Source organism: Pelophylax lessonae (genome assembly GCF_965119305.1).
Source record: "Pelophylax lessonae genome assembly, chromosome: 5".
Taxonomy (NCBI): domain Eukaryota; kingdom Metazoa; phylum Chordata; class Amphibia; order Anura; family Ranidae; genus Pelophylax; species Pelophylax lessonae.
This window is the reverse complement of record NC_138772.1, coordinates 287,184,498-287,212,480: the sequence shown is the minus strand read 5'-3', so window position 1 is coordinate 287,212,480 and position 27,983 is coordinate 287,184,498. Positions and strand designations below refer to the sequence as shown.

Here is a 27,983-nt window from a genome sequence, read left to right as displayed (position 1 = left end):
AATATTGAAACCAGAAGGATCAGCACAACAGCCAGGTTATTAGCATTACTGAATGAAAAGTTAGAAATGGCAAATGTCAGTCACAGTTGGAAAAGCTTTCCCCCTATTGGTGACACATACATTTATTCTCATGAATTTGCTTTAGTAAAGTCTAGCTCGTTGTGCTGACTGCCAGAAACATTTTGGTAGTTGAACCAAATTCAAGTTTTAAAGTGACACTAAACAAAATTGTATTCTCCAAAAATAATCCATACACATCTATTACTTAAAGTAGAACTATAGGTAAAACTTTTTTTTATCATTTTGGACACAGCAAGGGAGGGTTATAACCCCAGTCAGAAGAAAAAAATAATATAGTGTATACAATTGCGACACAAGTCATATTGTAATTGAATGCTATTAAAAACTACTTTTCCTTTTCAATCTGCAGCTCTGTAATTTAAAAAAAAATGCAATGCAATATGGCTACCTGGAGGTGTTATGTACACAGAATGTATACTGACCACCCCCCAGAAACATAATTTCCTGCTTGTGTGATTGGTTTGCCAATTTTCCCAGAAGTCTGCCTAAAATACAAATCAGATTTCAGGCATCCCCTGCAACAAAAATGTCATTTTTGGTGGGATACTTCCAATAGGGAATCGTGTCTAAAGGGAAGCAGGCCCAGCAGCTTTCCTTATTAGTGCCCTGCAGGTGCACAGCTGATTGATAATTATGAAACCATTCCCATTAGGCTCACTTTCCCACATAGGCACAGACAAACACACAGGGATTTCTTCAGAATACCAAAGGGTAGGAATCTGCAACAAAGTTTGATAAAATCACTGCATTGGACATTGATTACCCAGAAGGGAATGTTTTTTTTCAACAAAAGTTATGCTTTAAATATAATTTTTTTAAACTTACATTCATAGGATTTTGTGAGATTTTGTGGTTTTATAATTTGTTTTATTTTACCCTTATTCCCAAAAACATACTACGCAAACACTTATTGCATACATGCTTACACTTTGTTTTGTTGTATTTAGGCGTGTATTATTTTAATGCCTGTCAATTACCTAGCCCTGGTTAAGAGCACTTTATTCTTGCATACAATTCAAACAGAACGTAAAGGCTTAACCCAGAAATGACCATATATAGGCAAATGATGGTGATGGGGTGTTTCTATTGTTCTGGGATGATGACACATGATGTCATCCCACTCTCGCCACGCTTGTGCACCCAGGGGGCCGCGCAGCGTGGAAGACTTTGGCGCACTGTGTCTCCTGGACATGGCACATCCCCGATCTCAGTTAAGACCTGATGACAGGGCTCTTTACCCATGTGATCAGCTGTGTCCAATTACAGCTGATCACATGTAAACAAGGAAATGCCAGTTATCGGAGAAGATCAGATCAGTGGCATTTCCTCACAGGGGAGACCCGCACAGATAATCAGGGCACCGATTATCATTGTAGCCCCAACAGTGACCATTAGTAATGCCAGTCAGTGCCCATCAGTGATGCCTATCAGTGACCATCAGTGATGCCAACTAGTGCTGCATTTCAGTGCCCATTGGTGCCTGCTCATCAGTGACACCCATTAGTGCCACCAATCGGTGCCCAACAGTCGTTCCTCCCTTGCTTGTGCATGTAGTGTTCTTCATGTTTTTATGTAAATAAAGGCATTTGGATCTCAGTTTGGTGTGAAGCCATCCGGATTTTCCTTTATCAGTGCCCATCAGTGCCGCCTTTCAGTTCCGTCTCATCAGTGCCACCTCATCAGTGCTCATCAGTGCAGCCTATCAGTGCCCATCAGTGCAGTCTCATCAGCTTACATCAGTGAAAGAGAAAAATTACTTATTTACAAACTTTTCTAACAGAAACTAAGAAAAACCTTCTTTTTTTTTTAAATTTCGTCTTTTTTTATTTTTTAAGGAAAAAAAAAACATTGGCGATTAAATACCACCAAAAGAAAGTTCTATCAGTCTAAAAAAAATGATAAAAATTGAATTTGGGTACAGTGTTGCATGACCGCGCAATTGTCGTTCAAAGTGCAACAGCACTGAAAGCTGAAAATTGGCCTGGGCGGGAAGGGGGTAAAAGTGCCCAGTATTGAATCCTTGTTAAAAGAGTTATAGGTCACAGCATACACTTAGTATCAGCAAAAAAAAAAATAGCAATAAAAATAGTATTTATTATTGAGAATCATAGAGGCATAGAGGCTTCTGATCTTTGTTGGTCTGACTAAAAAACAACTCCACACATGTCCTGGGAGTGTCCTTTGAATTTTCTTGGGAGCATTGATGCCGGTGTAAGCCCGTTATTACCTCTTTGAAGATTGACCGGAGCAGGTGGAATCATTTAAAGAGGAACAGGGACCTGCTTTTTACCCCTGTGGGGGGACCCAGATCTGGTAAGCGCGGGACCTGCTAGAAGGGGAGCACCTGAGTCCTCACCCACTACCTACTCCGGGTCACTCAGAAAAAGAGCACCTTAACAAACTTGCGGACTTTGCACTTATTCATATTGCTGGGGACTTTCTGCACATCATATATATAATTTGATTTTTTGTACAATTTTTCCGCATTTGTTATAGTTTTTATAGTATTTTTATCGTTTTGGTTTAATTGCACTTATTTGCCTTTTGCACTTTGGTTTGATTATAAGGTTTTTTGCGGTCACATTGAATAATAATTTCTCCTCTAATACCTTTTTTATCAATTGATAATTTTCATCACTACGGTTTACCACGCATGATGGTGTGAAGTTTCTGCACTGTTAATGGTTTGGTTCGTTTTACCTATTGATTTTCATTTAATTGATCTGTTAGATTAATCCTTTTCACTAAGCACTTAGCACTTTATACCATTCTTGGTTATTATTTATATATATGTATATTTTTTTGTTTAGGATCTTACTTATTCACATATATATTCACCACTTTACACATTATTGCACAAATTGCACAGTAATTTATGTTTTAATGTACATGTCATGCATTGCTGATTTAAGTTATATCTGATATTAATTTTGATGTGACACCTTTATATACATAGATGACACAGGCCATTAATTTCCTTTTTTACTCCACATATATGGGATATTAATTATTTTAAATGTCGTGACACCTTATATATACATATAGTGCACATGTCATTCATTTATCTCTTTTACCCCACACCAATGTGAGTTCAGCCTTACATCACACTGGTTACAGAGCACAGATTAGTAACCTCTGAGAATTTATCCCACACATCTTTTCGATACATTCGTTTCTGGCAGCGCCAATCACTTCCCTTCTTTCTATGTATATATTATATAGCCCCTCCCAGGGTTATATTTTGAAGTGGGCTGCAGCCAACCTTTTATCTTTTTTGCTAGAAAATTACTTGGAACCCCCAAACATTACATATATTTTTTTTAGCAGAGACCCTAGGGAATAAAATGGCGATTGTTGCAATATTTTATGTCACATTGTATTTGCGCAGCGGTCTTTCAAATGCAATTTTTTTGGAAGAAATACATTTTCATGAATTGAAAAAGAACAAAAACAGTAAAGTTAGCCCAATTTTTTGGTATAATGTATAAGATGATGTTACACCGAGTAAATAGATACCTAACATGTCACATTTGTAAAAGCATTTCATTTTTGGTTTATTAAAGTAATAAACATAATATACTCACCTGCTCTGTGCAATGGTATTGCACAGAGCAGCCCCAAACTTCCTCTTCTGGGGTCCCCTGCTGGCGATATTGACTCCTCGCTCGGCTGTCATTACAAGGAGGGGACTCCCCCCCCCCTCCCGCCGCCTTCCGCAGCTAACCTGGGTCTCCCGTCCCACCGAGAGACCCAGGCAACCATCCTGCACGGCCGCAGAAGAGAAGACCCGATCAAAGCCGCATTCGGCTCTGATCGGGTCTCCATGGAAAAACCCAGAAGTGATGTCATGACATCACTTCCGGGTACTCAGCGCCAAATAAAAAAAAAAATGACAGCATTCAAAACAGCCAAACTTAGAGTTTTGAATGCTTTTAAGTGTAGAGGAGGGGTTTGGGGTCTTTTAGACCCCCAAATCCCTCCACAGAGTACCTGTAAAATAAAGAAAAAACATTTTTTTTACTGTCCAAAAATATTGGCCAATATCGGCCAATACCGATATGCGATGACCAAAATATCGGTATCGGCAATAAAAAAACGATATCGGTCGATCACTAGTAGGCACTTGCTATGGGGGCAAGCGCGTGAGCTCGATTCCGATTTGACTGCCAAGCTTGTGAGAGCAGTGAGAGAGGACTGGCAGATGGGTAGGCGCAGCGCTGGGTCGATACAGGACTTTTTTTTTTTTAGTGGCAAATGGCAAAATGTATTCTTACCCTAATGCTGGGAATGCATTAGGGTATAATGTTTTACCTTTAGAACTATTCCATTTGTGTAATTTCCCATTGTTCTGTCTGTTCAGTATCTCTAGTACAGACTGTTCCACAAGACTATAATAGCTGTCTGGTATAGCATTCCTGAGTTCAAATTGTTCTTGTAATCTCACATTCTTAGAAAATAAAAGATATAATTCATTTTCTTGGGAATGTTGCTCAATAATCTTTTAACATTCCTTCCCAGCATTACACAGTGCAGCTCCCCTCACTCAGTGCTAATATAGCAGCCTGCTGGAAAGGTGCTGACAGCACATAAACAAGCAGGATTTCTTTGCACCCCACCGGTGTACAGGCGAGAAGAGTGTTCTGCTTGCACAGCTCTGCCACTTCACAGAGATGTTCTTAGCAGATGTCTTTCATTTGTTCATCTGTTGAGCAGAGAGTTTATATGATTTGTGTGTTTACATGAGTAATAAATTCACAAAAGGAGAGTTTATAATTGCTTCTTATGAGAGACAGAAAAATATTACGTGTTAAGAAAGCTGGTTTAAGTTGAAGGTGCTTTAATCCTCAGAAAAAAAAATGACACCAGACTCTTCTCGTAAATAAATCTGTATGATGTCATTTGTGTGAAAGAATTCCTGAAAATGTACCTGTTCTAGTAAACTGGGACCATATATTAAAGTGAAAATCAAAACACCAAAAAAAGAAGTTATTTCAGTAGAAAACACCTAGCACATTTAAACATTCAGGTTAAAAAAAAAACAGCTTGTGAAAATAATTTGCACTACAAAGTAAAGTTTATGGCCACTTTCACACGGGGTGGATTCGTTTTGACGGACTCGGCTTGCTTTGCGGGGATCGCTCTACCGTTGATGCCCGCTGGGCAGGCGGATGACAGGTCCGTCTCCACTCACTGTGCAGAGACCCAGATCCCTCAAAGTCCCACTCTCCTCTATGAGGAGATCGGATGAAAACGGACAGCCTGTTCGTTTTCATCCGATCCCATCCGACCCGCTGGACGGATGGCGAACGTATTGCCGTCTGTTTTCAGCAGATCTTGTCGGATTAGATGCCAAGTGGGTGTCAGCGGACACATAGAGGAGAATGGGTGGCGCGATCAGGTCCACCTGAAAATCGGACAGATGGACCTGATCGGTCCAATCGTGTGAAAGGGGCCTTAGGAGGGGGGGGGGGGCTTTGCTAAAACTGAAGAGTGCAAAATCTAGTGCAGCTGTGATTAGAAACCAATCAGCTTCCAGGTTTAAGCCCCCATTCACATCGGTGTGATTCGACATTGCATTTGACAGGTCAAATCGCATGACAAATTGCAGACAGGGAAAGAGAAAATTGGCCCATGGGACTTTATATGAGGTGGGTACATGTGACTGGAAATAACCAAAAATTAGTAATTGGAAAAAATAATCTTTATTACAAAAAGTAGCAGAAAAGATCATAAAAATTGTGCGCCTGAAGCGCTTGGATAACAGACTTGATTGGAAATCCTGAAATACATGTATACATATAAATAACATACATAGATATTCATGGGAGTACAAAACATCTTAGTCTCAAAGATAAAAACATAATAATATATAATGTTAACATGGCATATAAATGTAATGCATCTGGGACTGACGCGTTTCGCGAGTAACTGCTCGCTTCTTCAAGAGAGAATGCATTGAAAAAATAATAAATCTAAAAAAAAAACAAAAAAAATAATGATTGGAATGTAACTCAAAAAAGCATTGTTTGGAAAAAATTCTGTAAGTCCTGGGGAACTCATTAGAGTGCCCAATACTCACACATCAGTAAAGCTGGAGTCAGAGAATGGATCCCCGTGCGGTAGCAATGGTATAGGTCAAATTGCAGACTGTTGCCAGCAATGGGTAAGGGGTAAATGACAGGCTTGCTGCCTTACACACCTTACATTACAAGCATGGTAAGGGAGTTTCATGATGGCGGATTCTTCCTTCTTAACTGCCACAGTGAGTTCTATCCAGGTCTACATGGCAGTAGATAAAAGGCTTTAATGTACTTCCAGCCCACAACTAGTATAAAAGACACAGAGGGCCTTTATGTAGCTGTACAGTCTGCACCAATGGTTTGTCCACCCCTGGTTTAGAGCACAGATGTACTTTTCATTTCAATCTTTTTATTAAAGATTTTCTTGATACAAAGAAAAAAAAGTCTGGAGATTCCAACTTTAGTTTTGAACAGTATACAATATCCACTAGGTGGACTACATATCAAACGAGGTGGACTACATATCAAATAAAGATAAGAGGTCATGTAAAGCTGTACTTTTATTTATTTAGTGGCCCTCGTCCCTCTTTGTGCTGCCTGGTCTTATACTTCTTTTCAGCTCATATCCCACACCCACAATCTTTACTTTGCAGCCCTGTTCAGAACTGCACAGTCTTTGCTCTGAAAATGGCCACTTTTTAATGGTGAATGTGTACCATGCCCCTATTTATTCCTTAAAAAAAGCCATGTTCCTGGAAGCCTCAAGTGGTCATTTGGAGAATGGTCTAAAGAGTTGAATGGGGCTGCAGCGCACATTATTACTAGCACGAAGTGTCTATTTGGAGTAGAGGAAAGGTTGTGTAACTCCGAGTGAATTGCTGGGGTTCGGGGCTGAAAATAAGTATAAGACCAGATGGACAGCATTTAGGGAAAGGGGGGGGGTTGAGGGGAACTAAGTAAAAAAACATTAAAAGTACATTTGTCCATTAATGGACAGATGTTTGCCTGTTTAGAGCAAAGTGTCAGACAGAATTTGTTATTTGTCAAATCTCTGTCCCTCTTATACTCACTTCTCCCATACTCCCTGTGAATTTAATACATGTCTATGCCTAGCGATTGGCTGCTCAAGCACGGACATACCTAAAAGAAACGGAAATTTATGATGGCAGTGGAGCAACTGAGAAGTATGGAAAAGCTGGAAAGATAAGTGTAATTGGAGTTAGGGGCAGGCTACTAAAAGACTCTATATGGGCAAAGTGACAGATCCTCTTTAACGGGTTATCTGATACATGCTATCATGCGGCATGAAAAAAACGTAATGGAAACAAGCAGTTTATACATGTCAGACATGAATTCCTGAGCAGTTATTAAATATATTGTTTGGCTTAATATGCAGCTTAATAGGCTAAGAAATCTTCAGAACAAAGATTATGGAATTCTTTGATACTGTACAGATAGATACTTGGACCATCCAAATGTCACATCTTTACAATATATTTTGAAAACTGCTTTGAAGGTCATCAGGGCTTATAGGAGTATTTATCATTTCTACCAAATCCTAGCTGGAGCCTAGTATATCTGAGAAAAGACTCTTTCCAAATCACTAGAAAATGGTTAAGTAATTAACATTGATAGGTAAAACATACTTATGCCACAAAAACATACACAGGTCAAATTTTGCCAGAAGCTTCATAAATGTTTAGTCCATTGCTCAACAACAAAATGGCACCTGTGAAATGAGTAACGCAGAGTGCTGGAGTGACAGCAAAGTTTTGTAGAATTGTTACCTTCAGTTGAAAGTTGCACAATGACCAGCAGATTTACAGATAGTGCGTGTTTAAAATTTGCAGCCCAGGCAGATTTTTGTGCATAATTCTTTTCAACCACAATGCAATACATGGTGTTTGAACTAGGGCTAGTGGGCTTAAAAGGGTCATTAAGGGGCTTTTGTTATTTGAGCAATCAATCCTTTTTTTCATTTGTTGTTTTTTTTCTCTTTACTGGGGGATGTTTTTCATTTTTAATTGTATTTTGTGGTGGATTTGTTTTTTTTTTTGTTTGTTTTTTTAGCTGCAAAGCTTCAATTTAAAAATGTGTTTTTGTTTCAAAGGGTATTAATATTATTATTTTTATTTATTTTGAGGGTATGTTGTGTTATATTGCATGTTGATGGGGCCTTTTTGATAGGTTAAACAATTTCTCTTTTTTTTTTTTTTGGCACAAGGCTTCCCTTAAAAAAAAAAAAGAAAAGTATGATTTAGTGCCTGGGGTGCCATTTTGGGGTTTGCGTTGCATTTGTAATCTTGTAGTAAACCTCCAGCTTGTGCTCTTTGTCTCTAATAAATTTGAGCCTAGTCTGGCTATTTAAGTTGTCATGCTGGGGGCCAATTTTACCCTGCCCATCTATTTTTGTCTAGTACATTTCTGTTTTCCCTAATTAAAAAGTTCCTGTTTCTGGGCAAATATGCACTGTTTATAAAATTGGGTTTTCTACTTTTTAGGCTCCATTCACACTAGTTCAATTTAAGATACAACATTGCTCAATTTTGGAATAGGTTCCTGTACTACTTTGGTGTGATTCCAGCAAGATTTCCGGTTCACTGGCAAACTACATCCAAGATTGGAGTGTTGCTGCTGTACATAAGTTAACCTGGGCTTCTGCACACGTCCGATAGGATTTTGGCCTATACCAGTGTACGGGTTTTCTGTTTGAAAGCTGGAGAACATGTCAATGGACTATGAGAGCGCTCATCAGTGCCCCCACAGCCCATTGAAACGGTACTTATGAGTGGGGTTCCGCCCACACAGCAGCACTGTTTTCAGAGAGTGACAGCAGGAGCAAGGAGAAGAACATCTGCCTGCTGTCACAGGGAGGGAGGGATCAGGGTAAGAGGGGAAATGAGCTGGATCATGGTAATATAAATAAATACAGGTAGAACATGTAACATGCAAAAAAGGAGAAAGGCTGGTGCCATGGAAGTCGGCTAAAACATAGTTTTATTGTAGCATATGAACAACAGTCAAATAAAAAGGCTAAACCCGTTCCGTCCATCAGGCCATAATCATGGCTTTTTTGCATGTATTACATGAAGGTTTACAGAGACCTCACAGGCTAAGTGCTGTGTTCTTGAAGCTCACCAGGCATTGCACAGGAGGTAGTAGCTCGGATGCACCTGTTCCAGAACATGTTACATGTTCCAAAGGTGAACTTCTCATTTCAGGATTTTTGTGCTTTGAATGGCGTCCCTAAAAGAAATGTATGTTTTTTTTCCATAATCATACCTACCTAGGTGGATGCTGCATCTGTCCGCCAGCGCCTCTAAGACTGAGAACCAGGTAATCGAACACCACCAATCGCTTGGTTCTCACAGCTCCCTGAGCAGAGAGCTAGTTACTGTCAGTCAGCAGCTCTCTGCTCTCCCCCCCCCCATATTTACTGGAGTGCTGGGCTGTGGAGGGGGCAGAAGCAACCGGCTCAGGCTCTCGGCAGCTCACTGAGCTGGGTGACAGTCCAGGCATGTGAGCAGATTCCGACTTCATTGTTGCGATCTTGCCCAAGTCTGGGCTGGCTCTGTGATATCAGCCGACAGTGGGCTTATGCCCGCTATCTGCTGAAAATGGGTCACAGGAGTGCAGATCAAAGTGCACTCCTGTTATCCACAGGAGAAGTATAACAAAAAGAGCTTTGGCTGTACTTCTCCTTTAAAGTCACATTAATAGACCCTCTTCCAGCTGTATGATTTTGTTTAAAATGTTGTTCTACAATAATACATGTCCTCATGGCAGTTTCTAGGTTCCTGTGCCTTTTTTGTATAGTAGTTTGCCTATTAGCCCTGCAAATGGCCAGAATTTAATACCAGAATTTGCCCCTCCATAGACTTCAGTGGGACCACCAAGCACAGGTTGGCCAAATTTCAAATAGGATAGGATTCACAGAACCCTTGGTGAATTGAACCTGGGCAGATTCATCCATTTTTACCCTTTAAGTACCATCCAGCTCCATTTTGGAAATGCTAAACAAAAACATTAAAAAAATGTGTTGCCATCGCCTTCATGACAAGCAACAATTTGCATTCAGTATATTTTTGGTACTCAGAAAGTAGGCTGCAGATCACTGCTGGGCACCACCATCTTAGTTCAGAGAGTAGCAGCCCTAGCAGCCATAGAGCTGTGTACACAGTATTACATTAATGCTGAGGTGTTAATGTCAAAGAATACATGGGCATAATGCAAGCCCGATTTATTGCTAGTCGCTCTGGTTCTGTCCCAGCAGTGAGAGCCCCTGTCCGTTGTATAAGTCCTGCAGGTGTAAACATAGGCGGAATTATTGTCCTTCCTACAGCCGCAAGCTCTAGGCTTCCACCTTCAGTAGAGTGCGCCACTGTATGCACTAGAGAAATCTCTCTAACAGAGTAGTAAAAATCTGACAGTGATTCTAAACCTCTCCCCATTTCCCCAAACTAAATACAAAAAAGTTTTTCCTGGACCAGAGCTCACCAAAGGAATTCTTTGTGTGCTTCTGTGCAGAAGCCACCCAGCCAAACCTTCCACATAATATTCATCCAAGTACAGTATAAGCAGTGGCGTACCAATAGGGGGGGGGGGGGGCGTCAGGGAAGACCAGGGTGACACCCAGGGCCGGCCGCCAGACTGCTTCCGCCGCGGAGGAGGAGGAACTGTTGAAAGCACAGTATGTGAGAGAGACTCACTGTCACTCCCGAGCCCAGAATACACATCGCTCGGCGGGCGCTGCCGGAGTTAACTGTGCTAGTTAATGAGAAGGCGATTGGTTGCTAGGACCACCTATCAACCAATCACCTGCTCATTGACTAGCACAGTAACTTCTGCAGTTCCCGCCGAGGCGGCGACCGCTGTGTATTCAGGGCTCGGGAGTGACAGTGAGTCTCTCTCACATCCTCTGCTTTAAACAGTTCCTCCTCCTCCGCTCTCCTCCTAAAAAGGTAGGGGGGCGGGGGTTGTATTGTAAAGGGGTTCTTTGGAGGGGGGGCTTTGTATTGTAAAGGGGTTATATTGGGGGGGGGGCTGTGTAATGTAAAGGGTTGTATGGGGGATGGGGCTGTGTAATGTAATGGGTTCTATTGGGGGGCTGTGTAATGTAAAGGGTTCCATGGGGGGTGGGGGCTGTGTAATGTAAAAGGGTCCAGGGGTACGGGGGCTGTGTAATGTAAAGGGGTCCAGGGGTAAGGGGGCTGTGTAATGTAAAGGGGTCCAGGGTTAAGGGGGCTGTGTAATGTAAAGGGGTCCAGGAGTAAGGGAGCTGTGTAATGTAAAGGGGTCCAGGGGTATGGGGGCTGTATAATGTAAAGGGGTCCATTGGTACGGGGGCTGTGTATTGTAAAGGTGTCCAGGGGTACGGGGGCTGTGTAATGCAAAGGGGTCCAGGGGAACGGGGGCTGTGTAATGTAAAAGGGGGTCTTCATACATTTTACACGTGACACGACAATGGGCAGTTCGTCGCCTGCGGGGGTGCCAGATATAGGATCCGCCCCGGGTGCCAAATGCTCTAGGTACGCCCCTGAGTATAAGTCAACAGGCTGGAATCCAACTTTTCAGACACAATGGTTCCAAAAACAACAGTATATGGTCTTGGTGGAGTAATACATTTTAAAAGAAGATGACATTACAGATGAAATATAAAGCTGGCCATTGATGGATGGAAATTCTGCCAGTTCAGCAAGGACTGGACACATTTTGATCCATGTGTGGCCATTCCCACTTGACAGATCAACTTCTGTCAAATGGTCTTGATTGAAAATGTTTTTGCGATCAGCGGGTGCATCTGCTGATCAGTGTATTAGTGAAGAGTGCCCACTGTCAGAATGGAATGTCCCAGTGGGGAAGATGTATCCACCTTGATTGCATGGATGGAGGAATCCATTCATTTTTGGCTGAACAAAAAAAAAAAAAATGATCCATCTATGGCCAGCTTAAAGCTACATCTCTTGGTCCCCAGTACAGAGAGATCAATTATAATCAGAGGGCTGAAGCAGGCTGAGAATTCCATTTAATCCAAAACACACTTTTAAAATACATTGGATGGTGATGGTAGACTCATTACTGCTTCATTACTACTAAATATAATGGCCAAAAAAAAAAAAACAGTTATATTTTTACATTCGTTGCTTCATTAGAGCGAGATAGTTATTTTAAAATGAAAACCACCGAATGCAATAAAACAAGAATTTTATTGTCGTGATTTGTAACAGGAATTTCTAAAAATACAAATTGTATTTTGTTCCAGCATTGTTAATGCTGTTTGTTACATTTTTATTTTCCCTGTGATTATTTTGATGCACTATTTACAGGGTGTCTGCTGTTGACAATCTATTTGTCTGGCTCCGTAATTTTATGGAAAACCGTGGTTTCCAACATTTATGTACTAGTAAATCAATCAAGTCATAACATGCAGACTTTACCCTAACTGGCTTCTGGGATGCTGGATTTTATAGTCATTCAGTAGTGTTCCTTTTAAATGACCTTGTTCTTTTGCAGTGGAAATTTCACATGGACTTGTAGTTTCTGCATTGGGAACATCCATACGTTCATCCATCTCTACTTTCCATAATTGCCCCATTAAACTGTTTTAGCAGATCATTAAAATATATGGAAACCCAATCACTAAAATGCTTTAACATGGTAATATTTTAAATCAGAAGTTTTCATTAAAATCCTACCTGGTTATCTTGCCGTGGAGGTCCTTGTTCATGCACTGATCAGGCATCCTTTCCTAGGGTGCTTGCATTTAGACATGAAGTGACTGCAAGGAGATTAGCAGTACTGGGATGCATCAAAATTGAAAACAATTAAAAGAGGCTTTTACTTTGGAGAAAATAGCAATTATTTAGAAAACTCTGTTTTAGCAAGTAAATGGCATGCATTCAAGGTTTAAATTTACTTTAAAGCAGAGTTCCGGCCTATTTTGCAACTTTAGTGATTCCTGGAGTGCTCGCTATGCTGATCAACAATTGGGCATTTTAAAAAAATTTTCGGGGGTCCCGTACCTTATTTTCAGGGCATTTCTGATTGTACTTCCTCCTTTTTCCCCCTCTGTGGCCACGGCCACTGACATCACTTCCGCCTTTGCATTGCATCCTGGGAGCTGTTTGTCATCACTCCCAGGAGGCTGGAATCAGGAAGAACTCCCAGAACACTCCCTGGAATAAGGAAGAAGGACACAGCAGATTACACTGCGGCCTCAGATGCCCACGTCTAAGATGGCCGCGCCCAGACAGCGTTTTTAAAAGTAAGATTTGGACTAAAATCCAATACTGTACACCTTGTGAATATGAGAATAGCGGTTCTGTAAAGGGCGATGGATTAGTATTATAGGGGTATTTTTAGTTAAGAAAGGTATTTGAGGCCAGAACTCCGCTTTAAGTAGAGAATAGATTGAATTTGTTGCCATGAACAGCAGTGTTGTTTTTGCTCTTTAGTTTCTTACAGTTCAACTAAGAAATCTGTCTCACCATGGTATGGATTTTCAACGTAATTCCTACATATCGCATAATAAAACCCCCACTCCATCTGTATACCATATGTCTGGGGCTAGCTTTAGCATCATTTACAAATTATTGGGCTAAACTTACAGGACTGAAGCTTAGAGAAACTCAAACCATTATGACTTAAGCCCCGCCCCCATCTTGCACACACCTTCTTTGCACTCTCTTTAGCTTTACTGGATCTAGTAAATAGCAAAATGCTGGTATGTATTCAGCTTGTTCACTTTTCTTTATTTTGCTGCTTTAGAAAACTAAAAGGAAATTGTAGCACTGTTTGTGTGTGTGTGTGTGTGTGTGTGTGTGTGTGTATATGTATATATGCTTGGTAATGGAGATAACATTCAAAAATGTAAATTATTTGGGTTGTCTTGAATAAAGTACACTTTTGATTCTCTCGATTGCTTTTATCTCTGTTGCCAATTCCCATAGAGTGCCACTATGTATGGATTGATTTTGGGCATACATTATATGGACTGCATCCTGGCCATCACTGTATATATATATATATATATATATATGATAGAACTATATGCTTTATTACCTTTTTACTTGTCTTAATTATTCATTCATATCGCTTCATAAAGAATCATCACAATTGTTTCCACATCAGACCCGCCCTAAAGGAGCTTATAGTCTAAAAGTGGCCATACATGGATCAAAATTCAGCAAGAACCCAGCCAAATTTCAATCCATGTATGGTATAGCCTTTGCCTTATAAGAAGAGTTGATCTAATAATTAACTCCTCCCGAACAGGACTGTTGGTATACTTTTGCTCAGCCAGTGGTTGCAGCCAATAAACAGCGGAAAGTTTCTCTTGTCAGAATGCAGTGTTTAAGAGGGGAGGATTCCTCTGTCCACCTTGACTGTGTGGAGAGAGGAATCTATTTGTTAAAAAATTATACATCTATGCAAAGCAATATCCATTTACCCACCATCAGCCTGCCAACATTAAAGCTAAACTGTAATGGTTTTTGGTCATATTTATTTGGTAAGTTTTAGTTAGAGTACAGAAGTAATAAAATCCATGTTTTTTTAATTCTTTATTTGCTGTTTCCCTTCGAGGAAATGTCCCTCCATTTCATGTCTCAGGAAGTGGGCAAAAATCTTTCCAACGTGAGAGGAAACTCCTTGGACAGCTGAGCCTATTGCAGGCGTTCATCTGCCCAGCTTTTCCAGTGGCAAACTTAAAATTTTTGACTTCCCATTACTTTTTGTCCCTGTGACAATGGCCACCAGGGCAAATAATGGGAATGCATCAATGAATTTCCCAAGCAAAAAAATTAAGTTCTGTAATAAATTCTAATTCTTCCTTACACTATCCAAAAAAAGTCTAGGGGGTCAAAATACATTTTACTACATGATAAAGCATTTGCAGAACATTATTTCTAGAGCACTGTTCCAAAAATAAAAATTCAAAATTGCTCTTATATCTCCAAAGCCTACACAATTACATAATGTGTTTATTATTATTTTTTTTTTAACTTTTGTCCCTAAGATTTTATTATTATTTTATCTTTCTTACCTGTATGCCACTAAAAATAAATTCCAATTCTTCTTTACACTATCCAAAAAAAAAAAAAAAAAAAGTCGAGGGGTCAAGATACATTTTACTTCATGATAAAGCATTTGCAGAACATTATTTCTAGAGCACTGTTCCAAAAATAAAAATTCTAAATTTCTCTTATATCTCCAAAGCCTACACAATTACATAATGTGTTTATTATTTTTTTGTGAAAAAACCTTTGTCCCTAAGATTTTAATATTCTTTTTTCTTTCTTATCTTTCTTACCTGTATTCCACTGAAAAATTAGAGGTATACTGCAATTAAAACTGAAATATAAGCTTAAGGTTTAAGGGACCAGCCACATTTCTATCAGTGTGTGGCTATCCCAGTTTGACAGAAGTTGTTCAAACTTTCAGGAACATGTTGGAAAACATTTTATCCATCAGTGGCTGCAGCCGCCATCAGTGTATTGTGACAGCTGCTGGTGCAGCTGTCAGAATACAATGTTCTGGCAGTGGGAATTCCTCCTTCCAGCTAGTTTGTGTGGATGAATGAAAAAAACTAACGGTATATGGCCAACTTTAAGCCTTATGCACATGAGTATTGAGAGGCATAAAAAATGCTGAGCATTCCCAAAATTAGAACGTCTCGGGGCACACTCTCCCAAAATCCCCAGCAGGCTTTGGAATCCTTTCATTCCTTTTATTCAAAACTATACGATTTCCAATCCCCATCCCCCTCCCGGGAAACGCAGCCCTTCCTAGATGGGCTTTCACTCCCTTGTCTCAGTCGAGAGCATAGGGATATTTTGGAGGACCCTATTTCCGATTCGGAAGTCCTGTTCCTAATTAAGCACTTGAAGACGGGGTCCACCCCTGGGCCCGATGGATTCTCCTCACTCTATTATAAGACTTTCGGGCTTACTTTAGCACCTCACCTCTGTAGATTCTACAACGAGCTGCGAAAGGGGGAGCCTATTGAGAGGGTCTTAAATTCAGCGTACATTTCGGTCATCCCCAAACCGGGCAAGGACCACAGTGATGTTAGCAACTACAGACCCATCTCTCTCATTAACGTGGACCTTAAAATATTGACGAAGGTCCTCGCTAACAGGCTATCCAGCTTCATCAGTACATATGTCCACAAAGACCAATCGGGTTTTATCCCTGGGAGACAGGGATCCGACCAAATTAGGAGAGCTGTAGACCTTATTTCTTTGACCAACTCCAGATGGGATGGTGGCCCTCACCAAGATACTTTACTCCTTTCTCTCGACTTACATAAGGCGTTTGACTCCCTCTCTTGGCCTTAACTCTTTGAGACCCTCCAGAGGTGGGGTTTTGGCACAAAATTCCTCAATATCTTGCGAGCCCTCTATTCGCTACCCTCTGCCCAGGTTCGGTTGCTGGGACACTACTCTGCTTCTATCCCCATTAGGAGGGGCACGCGACAGGGATGCCCCTATCACCCCTTATATTTGCGATTGCCATAGAATCCCTGGCGATTGCGATCCGCCACCACCCGGACATTCATGGCGTTTGCTGTGGTCCGACGAAGCACAAATGCGCTCTTTTTGCAGATGATGTCCTACTCTTCCTGACATCCCCTGTTATTTCACTCCCCTCCGTTATGCGCTTGCTCCAGTCATTCTCCCTGGCCTCTGGCCTCACCGTGAATTTCTCCAAATCCATGGCTCTCAACATCACGGTCCCCATACCTACTCTCGAGGCTCTAAAACCTTCCTTTCCTTTTCTCTGGTGTCATGCCTCGCTCCCCTACTTGGGAGTGCACCTTACCCGATCCATCACCACTTTGTACCAGACTAATTACCCCCCCTTGTTCAGAAAGTTGTAGGCTGACATGTCATGCTGGGATTTTCACAACCTCTCCTGGCTGGGCAGGATAAACTCGGTCAAAATGACCCTGCTACCGAGGCTGCTCTATTTCTTTCGTTCCCTGCCCATCCCTCTTCGTAAAAGCCATATGAACGCCTTACAATCCAGTGTAGTGAAATTTGTTTGGGGCAAGAAGGGTTACCGATGCTCGCGCTCGGTACTGTTCCGACAATGGAAACAAGGCGGATTGGCCTTGCCCAATCTGTGGAAATATTATCAGGCAGCTCAGCTTGCCCAGTTTTCTGTGATCTATACCCGCGGTCCGAAACCCGACTGGGTTCACATTGAGAGGCAGGCTATCCCTACTTACACACTGGACTATGTCGCTTGGTGCCCACCTAAGCTCCAACCTGCGATCTTGGCACCCACCCTATCGCACTCTATCAGCCTATGTAGACAGCTCTATCGACTCCCTAGTCTGGTCTCACCCATGAGGCCGTTAACTCATTTATTCCATCATCCCCAATTCTTGCCCGGGCATGACGTCAAAGCTTTTCACTGGTGGACAAACAAAGGTCTGTACCGCATAGGACATTTCCTATCGCCCTCCGGCCCACTCTCCCTCTCCCATTGCATTAACAAACTTGAGATGCCGGCTTCCGAAAGGTTCCGGTTTTTTCAAATTTCCCATTTTCTGCATGCAATGTGGTCAGACAAACAGGTACCTCCAAGATTGACATCCTATGAGCGGTGGTGTTCTGAATCATCGGAGCCGAGGGGGGGCATATCAACCATATACGCAGCCCTGATGGATCCCTTAGATAAGCCAGCTTATGCCCTCAAATGGGAAAGTGATTTACAGACAGCTTACTCGCTAGATGAATGGCACCGTATGTTTCATAGATCCTTCAAAGGCGTCATTAACACGACTCTCATTGAGGCAAACGTTAAAATTTTGACTCGGTGGTATTTGGTACCGACCCGTCTGGCACTTATGTTCCCTGGCACATCACCCTTGTGTTTCAGGGGTTGTGAACTCCAGGGGTCCTTCATTCACATTTGGTGGACATGCCCTAGAATCCGTTCCTTTTGGAATAAATTTTTCCACCTGCTTCGTTAAGTCACGAACCTACAGGTCCCCCAAACACCTCATGTCACCTTCCTCCATGACTTCCCACGGACGTATCCTAAGAGCTTGTCCACCCTATTGTTTTTTATGCTCCTGGGCGCGAAGCTCACGTTGGCTAAGTCCTGGAAACAACCTTCGGTTTCCCTTACTGCTGCTAAACTGAAGATCTCTTGGATCATGGCCCAGGAAAAAATGGTGGCGATCTTCCAGGACCGATTAGCTAAGTTTGAAGCTGTTTGGGATCCATGGGCTCAATACCTGCATATAACCTTGTAGACTTCCCTGACTTACCTACCACACCTACTGTACCCCCGGTGACTCTCCCTCCCTTCCTTCATCCTCGTCCTGCTTACTCATCCCTTCTTCCCTACTGCTGTCTCTCTTACCCCGATCTTTCTACTCATTTCGTCTGATTTTTTGTATTTTTTTTTCCCCTTTTATTTATTGCTTTTTGGATTGGGGCTTCCCCCACTCCTCCTTGTGGAGCCTTTTTCCCATTGCGCCTGCCTCCGTACCTGCTAAGGGTTTCTTCTGCTGAGAGCCCTGTTATGTCTTGGTGAAAGGCCTGGTCCCCAAATGTGTCGCAACCCTCCTGGGTGCTTGGGGCCAGGGGTTCCCTCACCGAATTGCTTTATGTTCACCTCTCCTCCCCACAAGATTCCGATTGGCTCCCGGGGGGATCTGGGGAAGTCTCTCCATCACTGGTTCCGGTTTATTAGCACACATAATGGGCCTTTTCTTTGGTCGTCGTTCTTAGTTGGCCAGTGAATGCTCCTCTGTGTACTTCATTGTTATTATACATTGTTCAGATCGATCTCTTGTTTCATTGTTGATTACTAGTCGCTGCATTTGACAGTTTGTATTGCTTTTGTTGTATTCAAAATAAAATATTTGAAAGTAAAAAAAAATGCTGAGCATAAAAATCCAAGCATGTTCCTGCTCCCAGGCAGCCGAAGATGCTGCGTACAACCTTCCATATGAATGAATCATCAAATGATTTTGTACTCTTGTAAACCAAGATATGTACCCACAATGCATTTCCTTGATGCAGACATTTGGGCATCAAAAAATACATTGTACTCTCGTGTGCATGTAAGCGGTGATGCAAAAAAGCATCAGTGTTTACAAAAGTACAGCCGTGTACAGCCATTCACTAGTATTTCTGGCTAAACAACCCAACCACATCTCTTGAGCACAGATAAAAAATGTTATGCCCAGCAGTTTTAATGCCTCACACCATCCATGTGCATTAAGTCTTAAACCAGGAGCATGTAATGCCTGCTGAGCAGTTCAATTTTTTTACCAAGGCATTGTTGTAGTGCGCCAATCCACACATCTCCTTTTTCTCTGCAATCTGGTGATCATGGAACACACCTGCTGGTTATCCTAGAACACCCTTCATACTGTACTTTAAATAAATGCCAGCACAAGAATTTTGTCACAGCCACCGATAAATCTGTTTTAAAAGTTTTAAAGTAAGTGGTGTTGCAAAAATCAGAGTAAGAGACAAAGTTACCCAGCTCAATATTAAGGACCAACACTTCCGTTCCCACCTATTTATACTGTTTAGAGTATACGTGCTTATACTGCACATTACAAACATCTCAAATTAAGGTAAATTGAGTAAGCATTCTGTGTTTACTGGATAGCATTAAAAGTTTATGTTAGCTATTACTCATTGCTTAAAATTAAATTTTACATACTATTTAACTATATATGTGCATAGGACAACAAATGCAACCTAAATCATTTCAATTAAGAATTGTGCATTTTCCCCAGAGTACAATCTTGGATTGATTGATGGGTTGAACTGTAGTTGCTGCGTCAAGTTAATGAACAGTGAATGTGTACAGATGTGCCTGACTTGAGTAGTAATCCAGAAACCTCTAAACTGGAGACAGGCCACCCAGGAGCTGATTTTGACACAGAGAATTATTGGACAGTAAGTGAGATGATAGCTCTCGAGGCTTAGCTACATTTATACATATGATCCTTATGTTATCTCTCCTGCTATGCCCATGAAGAAATTCTCCAGGTTAATGTCAGTAGCTGTCACAAAGATCATAAAACAGCTTGCTCAGATATTTACCCAATCACTGACAGTTTGACAAGAGAGACACTGTTGGGGATTGTTAAAGACTTGTTTAATGATTTAGGGGAAAAAAATGTTGTTTATTTTCTTGTTTTATGGTAAATGAATATGTACTGAAGACTGAGGTTACAGTCTGCTGACAACGTACTCAGATTTATATTCATGTATAGCTTTGTCATCATTCCAGTCTAACCTATCCATAGTAAACTCATAATCTTCACTCTGAAATATATTATTAATTCCGAGTGTCATGGAAGAAATCTTACACCAGCAAGCAGGATTACAACCTACTAGTACTTTTAAGCCCCGTACACACGTACGGATCGTCGTCATACAAACGTCGGCGGACGAAAGATCTGCCGATTGTACGCGTGTTAGTATGGTGCCTCCGACAGCTGTCTGCGCACAATCCGCGGACAAGAGTCTTTCTTGCAAACATGAAAATTTTTGTCTGCGGACACCAGAACGGACGATTGTTCGCCTGTCAGTACAGAAATCAGCCGACAGACCGCAGATTTGCAAGACTGGGCATGCTCAGAAAATAAAAAACACAGGGAAAGTTAACCATTACATGACATCACTTCTGCAGTCAGCTGAAGTCTGCGGACAAAATTCTTGTGCTGTCCTTGTGCTGTCTTTGCACTTTTCAACAGACACCGACATCCCAGGGAGAAAAGACGAACGTTTGTATGACGACGATCCGTACGTGTGTACGGGGCTTTAAAGTATTGAGGAAACAGATCTTCCAATGGGACCTACACCTCTGATACAAGGGTTTTATTAAGAAATCTTGCTTTAAGCCCCGTACACACACGCAGATCGTCGTCATACAAATGTTCGTCTTTTCTCCCCGGGATGTCGGTGTCTGTTGAAAAGTGCAAAGACAGCACAAGGACAGCACAAGAATTTTGTCCGCAGACTTCAGCTGACTGCAGAAGTGATGTCATGTAATGGTTAACTTTCCCTGTGTTTTTTATTTTCTGAGCATGCCCAGTCTTGCAAATCTGCGGTCTGTCGGCTGATTTCTGTACTGACAGGCGAACAATCGTCCGTTCTGGTGTCTGCAGACAAAAATTTTCATGTTTGCAAGAAAGACTCTTGTCCGCGGATTGTGTGCAGACATCTGTCGGAGGCACCATACTAACACGCGTACAATCGGCAGATCTTTCGTCCGCCGACGTTTGTATGACGACGATCTGCGTGTGTGTACGGGGCTTTAGTCCCACTTTGTAAGGATTCATCATAAATAAATATTGCAGTACAGTTTTTTTTTTTTTTTTTTATAAATGTGGAGATACAAAATTGGTGCTGAAACATCAATTAAAAAAGAAACATCTCTAAATAAACAATTATTTTATTAACTAAAAATGTAGTGTGATCCCACTACATTGTAATTTTGATATTAAAATGATCTGTGGCCACACTGGTAAAGTTACATTTATATTTTTATGCCCATTTTTGCCCATAAAATGTATTTATTATCTGTGAATTGTTTTGTATTTGAAATCACTTGCAGTTTCTCCTTTTTGATAGCTCAGCATGGCATTGTTTGTGACCACTTTGTGCAGGTGCCCCTGTAAGGTAAATCAGTTACAACCCCAAGTCTGATTATATATTTTATATCTCTCTCTCTTTCAGATTCCGACTTGAGTATGCGAACACTCAGCACACCTAGTCCTGCATTAATATGCCCACAAAACTTACACAGCTTTCAGAATGGAAGAGGATCATCAACATCATCATCATCCATCACAGGAGAGACTGTGGCTATAGTACATTCCCCACCACCTACACGTCTTACTCACCCACTGATACGTCTGGCCTCAAAACACCAAAAGGACCATGCAAACATCGACCGAATGCCAGATCAATGCATTATACAAATATTTTCATACCTACCCACAAACCAGTTATGCCGTTGTGCCCAAGTCTGCCGACGCTGGTATAATTTAGCCTGGGACCCTCGACTTTGGAGGACTATAAGACTAACTGGTGAAACATTAAGTGTGGACAGGGCCTTAAAGGTACTGACCCGTAGACTTTGTCAAGATACACCCAACGTCTGTCTCATGTTGGAGACAGTAATTGTTAGTGGCTGCAGGCGGCTCACGGATCGAGGGCTATACACCATCGCCCAGTGCTGCCCAGAGCTGAGGAGACTGGAAGTGTCTAATTGTTACAATATCTCAAATGAGGCAGTATTTGATGTGGTATCATTATGCCCAAACCTAGAGCATCTGGATGTGTCAGGTAAAGATAATTTTTGATTTATAATTACAGTGGAACCTTGGTTTACGAGTATAATTAGTTCCAGCAGCTTGCTTGTAATCCAAAACACTCGTATATCAAAGCAAGTTTTCCCATAGGAAAGCATTGAAACTCAGATGATTCGTTCCACAAGCATTTATAGTAATATAAAGATATGCTGTTATATATAAAGTAGTACATTACTGTACAGTATAAGTATGCCATCTCCTTTGTTAAACATTATGTGTCCCTGTATTCGTGCTGTACTACATAACAGATGCCGATTATTCTTTATTAGTGCTTGTCTGGCTGTTCACTCACAACACTGCAGCCCTCTGCTTCCTCCTCCCCTCCTCCTCAGATGACGTCAGAAGGAGTGATCGGCCCCTCCCGCCGGGTAGAGCAGGGAGACGAGGTGAGAGAGAGGCAGAGAAACGAGGAGACATATACATACAGTAAGTGCAGGGACACTCTAAAACAATATAAATCGGCATGTTTATACAGTGTACAAGCGCTGGGACACATAATGGTATGTGAGAGAGTGCATTTACAGAGGAGATGGCATGCTTTTAGAGTATAAAACTGCTCGTATATCAAGACAGTTTTTTTAAAAAAATGTTGCTCGTCTTTCAAAACGCTCGTAAACAGAGGTACTCGTAAACCAAGGTTCCACTGTATATGGATTTTACAGAAATTAGCTAGCATTAAATGCATGTATGTAATTAAAAAAAAATATATATATATATATACAGTATCTATCTATCTATCTATCTATCTATCTATCTATCTATCTATCTATCTATCTATCTATCTATCTATCTATCTATCTATCTATCTATCTATCTATCTATCTATCTATCTATCTATCTATCTATACATATATATATATATATATATATATATATATATATATATATATATCTACAGATATATACAGTATATATATATATATATATATATATATATATATATACACAACCCTCAAAATCCCAAAACCCTGCTCACATTAGGTGAGTGGAAATAAGCTGTGGGTGAGTGTGGAGCCACAGCGGGGGGGGGGGGGTCGCACTAGCAGGCGGGTTGAATGGGATCCGATCCCCCTCCCAGCCTCCACCCCCTGTCATTCTTTTAGCAGGGCCTGGCATACAGCAGGAGTCGGCAAAGAACTAGATGAGGTGGGGGCGGAAGCTGCCAAAGTTTACTCTTCCCATTACCAAGCTGGTGATTGGTTGCTTAGACTGCCTAGCAACCAATCACCAGCTTGTTAATAGGAAAAGTCAACTTTGACAGCTCCTGCTCCCCTGTCCAGTGCTGTTCTCCGCTGTAAGTCTCTCTGCATCCTAAATCAGTGAAAGTATCATTCTAATATTTTTAATGCTATATTTAATATAGCATTAAAATATTTACTTAACAAGACAGTAATGATGTATACAGTGCTTATAATAGGCAATCATATTTTACCCTTATTTTATTTATTACATTCAGATCAATGAAATATGCTTCATGGTAAAATGTTTAAAATTGTAGTTTTTAATATTTATTTTTCTAACTTAATTCTGCACAAAACATTTACCAGTGTCATTTCATAAGACAATTTACAAGGGCATGTTTAGGAGGGGATTAGGGGCAGGGCAGGATAGGGGTTGGGTGGGACAACTGGTGGTGAGTAACTCTTAAGGCCTGACTAGTAGCTCAGGACTTAAACTTATGAGCCCTGTATATGTATATAAATGGGGAAAACATGGGACTTTTCAGGTGCATGAACACATAAATACACAGAGATATTTAGTATAAAATTACCAAGTTTTATTTAATTCCAAAAATTTTGATTAAAAGCATAATGTACATATAATGTCAATCATTACGCATGTTATTCAACATGTTTTGCCTATTCAAGCTTCTTCAGGAAAATTCATGGTGATACTACTGGCAAAATAAACAGAAATAAATCAAAACAATATCACACAAACATTGTTATAGCCACATAATTTGTTTACTATACATGTGTGACAATAAAAGCTACATCCACCTATTGAAAAATGGTCTACCAAAAGAGGATCCCTACCCCCAAATGATAAAGAGACAAGGAATTATTGTACATAATGAGATGTGTCTGTCCAGGATTGCCAACGTGCATCCACCAAGTGGGGCCAAAAGCCCAACAGCCGGACCTCCCGCAGAGAAGAGTTTAGAACCACAATGGTTTAAATATGGATCTTGATTAAAAAAATAACCCCAGCTCATAATACATTTCCCAAAAGAGTCCTAGTATCTTCATTATTGTGTAATACTGCAAGCTTAAGTTCCTGTGTTTGTCAAATTAATCAATTATTTATGAGAACTCACATCTGCTTTGAAAAACATGCAGGGAGCCTATAAGTCCACAAGATGGCAGCCAAGGGGTCTAATAAAGGTGCACACACATCACAGCCATATAGGTTGAACAAACTTGCCTACAATAAAGTCACTTAATGAATTCAAGGCAATATATGATTCACTTTCACATTAAATATTGCACACCAAGGTGGACAGAGCAAAAACAAAAGTAAAATTAACATTAACAGGTGACTCTTCAAGAGGTAAGTAGTAGCTTATGACACTTCACTAGTTGGGCAATCAAGTCTCCCAGCAGCTGGTCAAACTATTTAATAATGGTGCAGGGGTAAACTCCATTCTGTGTACAAAGCAATAGCACAGCATCACCAAATATGCTCAAATACACAGCCAGACTGGCCACATTCAGACAATCACAACACTTCTAACAACTGACCTTAAACATGTATGTGGATCAAAGGCTCCCTGGGCTCCAGCAGCAAGACTGCCGACCTGCAGCTCTATATATACTCCTCTCCATCCCACCTACAATATACGGGGCAGGGTGTGGACCTTAATTAGGGGGCTGCCCCAGCACAGGGTGGGTCACATCGGCTTTGTGACACTTCCACAACCCCATATCACCCCTCCCTGTACAGGCACGGCCAAACAGAGGGCTCCACACATCCAAAGGAAGGGGCCATGGCTCCATGAGATGGAGCAGCCTGGGACAGATCCCTAAACCCGGGCCCAGGAAGCAAGGGGGCACAAGAGGCAGAAAGTGGAACAGACTACTGGCCCACAACAGTCCCCTACACAGAGGTGCAAGGGCCATCTCCGAGGTGAGAGGTCAACACACTCCAGGCTGGCAAATACCCGGCCAAGGTGCAAACCCCATTCACTCAAAAATCTACCCAAATGCCCCTGGAGCCTGTACAGTGGGTCCCTGGCAGTATGGGCGACCCCACCCTAGAGAAGATACAACATCGGACAGCCCAGCAGACACACAAAAAATAAGAAAGGCCCAACTGAAAAAACGAATGTAAATGAAATCTTACTTGGCAGGTGGCACATCAGCCTCATAATTACAAAAGCAGAAAGCAAAACTGATATACACATGAAATAAACCCCATCACTTGATAACAGAAAAAAAAAATTATGTAAAGAATTTTTATACATACAACAACCAATATAAAGCCTGTTTCGGCTAAATGGGAACACTATACAGTGCATTAGAGGGAAAAATTAGCCAAAACATCTAAAGAGGGGAGATGCAAGGTTACAAAAAAGGTTTGTAGCTAATCCCTTTATTGAGCCCAGGATATCAGGTAGCCTGTAAGAAGTATATCCACCTGGTCTTGGTCTGTAATAGTGTTCTGTCTATTTTCCCTCCCTGTTCATGCAAGGGAACCTGTTCCAATGCCAAAAACCTGATAGCCTTTAGATTAAAACCGTGATATTAACCCACAAGTATACTTATGGGAGTCTCCATCTTTTTTTTGGAAATCAGGAAAACGTGGCCCCTGATTTGCTTAAAAAATGGGCTTCTCAATATAAAAGTCACCGCATTTGCATTTCATACTATAGACAATGTCCACAGTCTGACAGGTGGTTCTATATCTAGGTACCCATACATTGTTATTGGGGAGAAGGATATCTATTCCCAAGAAATTGCACTTGCCAAAAGGGAAACACCCAGCATCTTGTGTGGCTAAACCTCGACAAGTCGTGTAGTGGCTTGTTACCAAAGTGTCTCTTAATGAATTAGAACGATTGTAAGTTATCACAGGGTAGGGCTTAATAAACGTATTGATTTTAGCATCCGAGGTCAGCAGATACCAATACTTTTTATATATAACTCTAACTTTACTGTGCTGTCTGTTGTACCTGGTCATGATCTTGGTGAAAGTAATCTGGGAATTTTTGGGGGGTATGTAAATTAGGGAAGATCTAGCCTGTACTTTAACCCTTTCTGAGACAGGACTTGCTGTATCTCATAGGGCACCTACCTCTCCCAAAAAATCTCGATTTATTTACGTTTAATTCACAAAAACTGGCTGTAAGGAATACTCTTGACAAAGGGCTCAGGGTGTGAGCTGGTGGCATATAGAACTGTGTTCCCCGCAGAGGGTTTCCTATACAGAGTGGAGCACAAGACACCAACTTCATTCACAAAAATGTCTACATCTAGGAAAGCTATTTCTTTCAAATCAAAGTTAAATGTGAATTTCAGATTATATGAATTGTGCTTCAATCCCTCCAGAAAAAGTACTAACTCATCTTTTGATCCTGCCCAAATCATAAAGATATCATTCATATTGCGATACCAAGAAATTACATTGTTCAGTTCATCTACTTGCTAACAAGGCACTCTACTGCAGGGACCTGAAGTCCATCAATGATTCTCAATAAGTCAATGGTATCCTTTACATAAGAATGTAGAATGCCAGAATTTTACATCTGTCTTGGAATCTGCTAAAGGGATTTTCCCTCATTTGTAGAAAGTTGATCCACACACCGGTAGTTGCTCTTTAAAAATCTTCATCTTTATTCAGGAACCACAGAACACAACTGCTGATAAGATCAGTTGAGGCGTTTCAGCCCATAAGGCCTTAGTCATAACTAGTTATGACTAAGGTCTTATAGGCTGAAACGCAGATGAAGATTTATTAAGAGCAACTACTGGTGTGCGGATCACCTTTCTACATATGTACTTAGTTAAACAGCAGTAGATCAGGCACCCGGGAGATCGTTTATTGGTGAACTGTATGGGTAGTAGCACTGCTCCTTCTGTTTGCATTTTCCCTCATTTACAGTCACAATGGCAACAGCATGACCAGACAGGAAGTGCAGGAAAATCCACAACAGGGACCTAGACAACAATAATAATCTGACAGGAGTTCTAGCATTTCCCTGCTCTACTATAAAAGAAAAATGTTTACTTCTGTCTGTGTTGCTATTTAAGATTTTCCCTCACTTCCTGTTTGGTGAAACTGTTCTTACTGCAACAGTCACTGAGGGCAAATCTCTCTAATGGCGTATGTTATAGCAGTACAGATGCAACAGAAGTTCTAATCCTTTTCTAATCTATAACTAAAAAATAAAAAAAATCATGGGTTGCATTATCATTACTTTTAACTAAAATAATTAAATAACATAAGGGATTGAACTTGTACAAAAGAACATTATCTTTCTGGCAAAACTAAAGGAAGAATCACACCCCAGCTCAACTGCTTATTTG

General features: G+C 41.1%; 1 protein-coding gene across 2 annotated transcripts in view; it reads left to right on the top strand.

Annotated features, from left to right (window-relative positions):
* FBXL7 (F-box and leucine rich repeat protein 7) overlaps positions 1-27,983 on the top strand; it is a 312,920-nt gene that overhangs the window by 268,693 nt on the left and 16,244 nt on the right. For both annotated transcript variants that reach the window (XM_082258416.1, XM_082258415.1), the window contains one exon: positions 21,821-22,432. In XM_082258416.1, the coding sequence (XP_082114542.1) occupies positions 21,821-22,432 (612 nt within the window). The remainder of the gene's footprint in view (positions 1-21,820; positions 22,433-27,983) is intronic.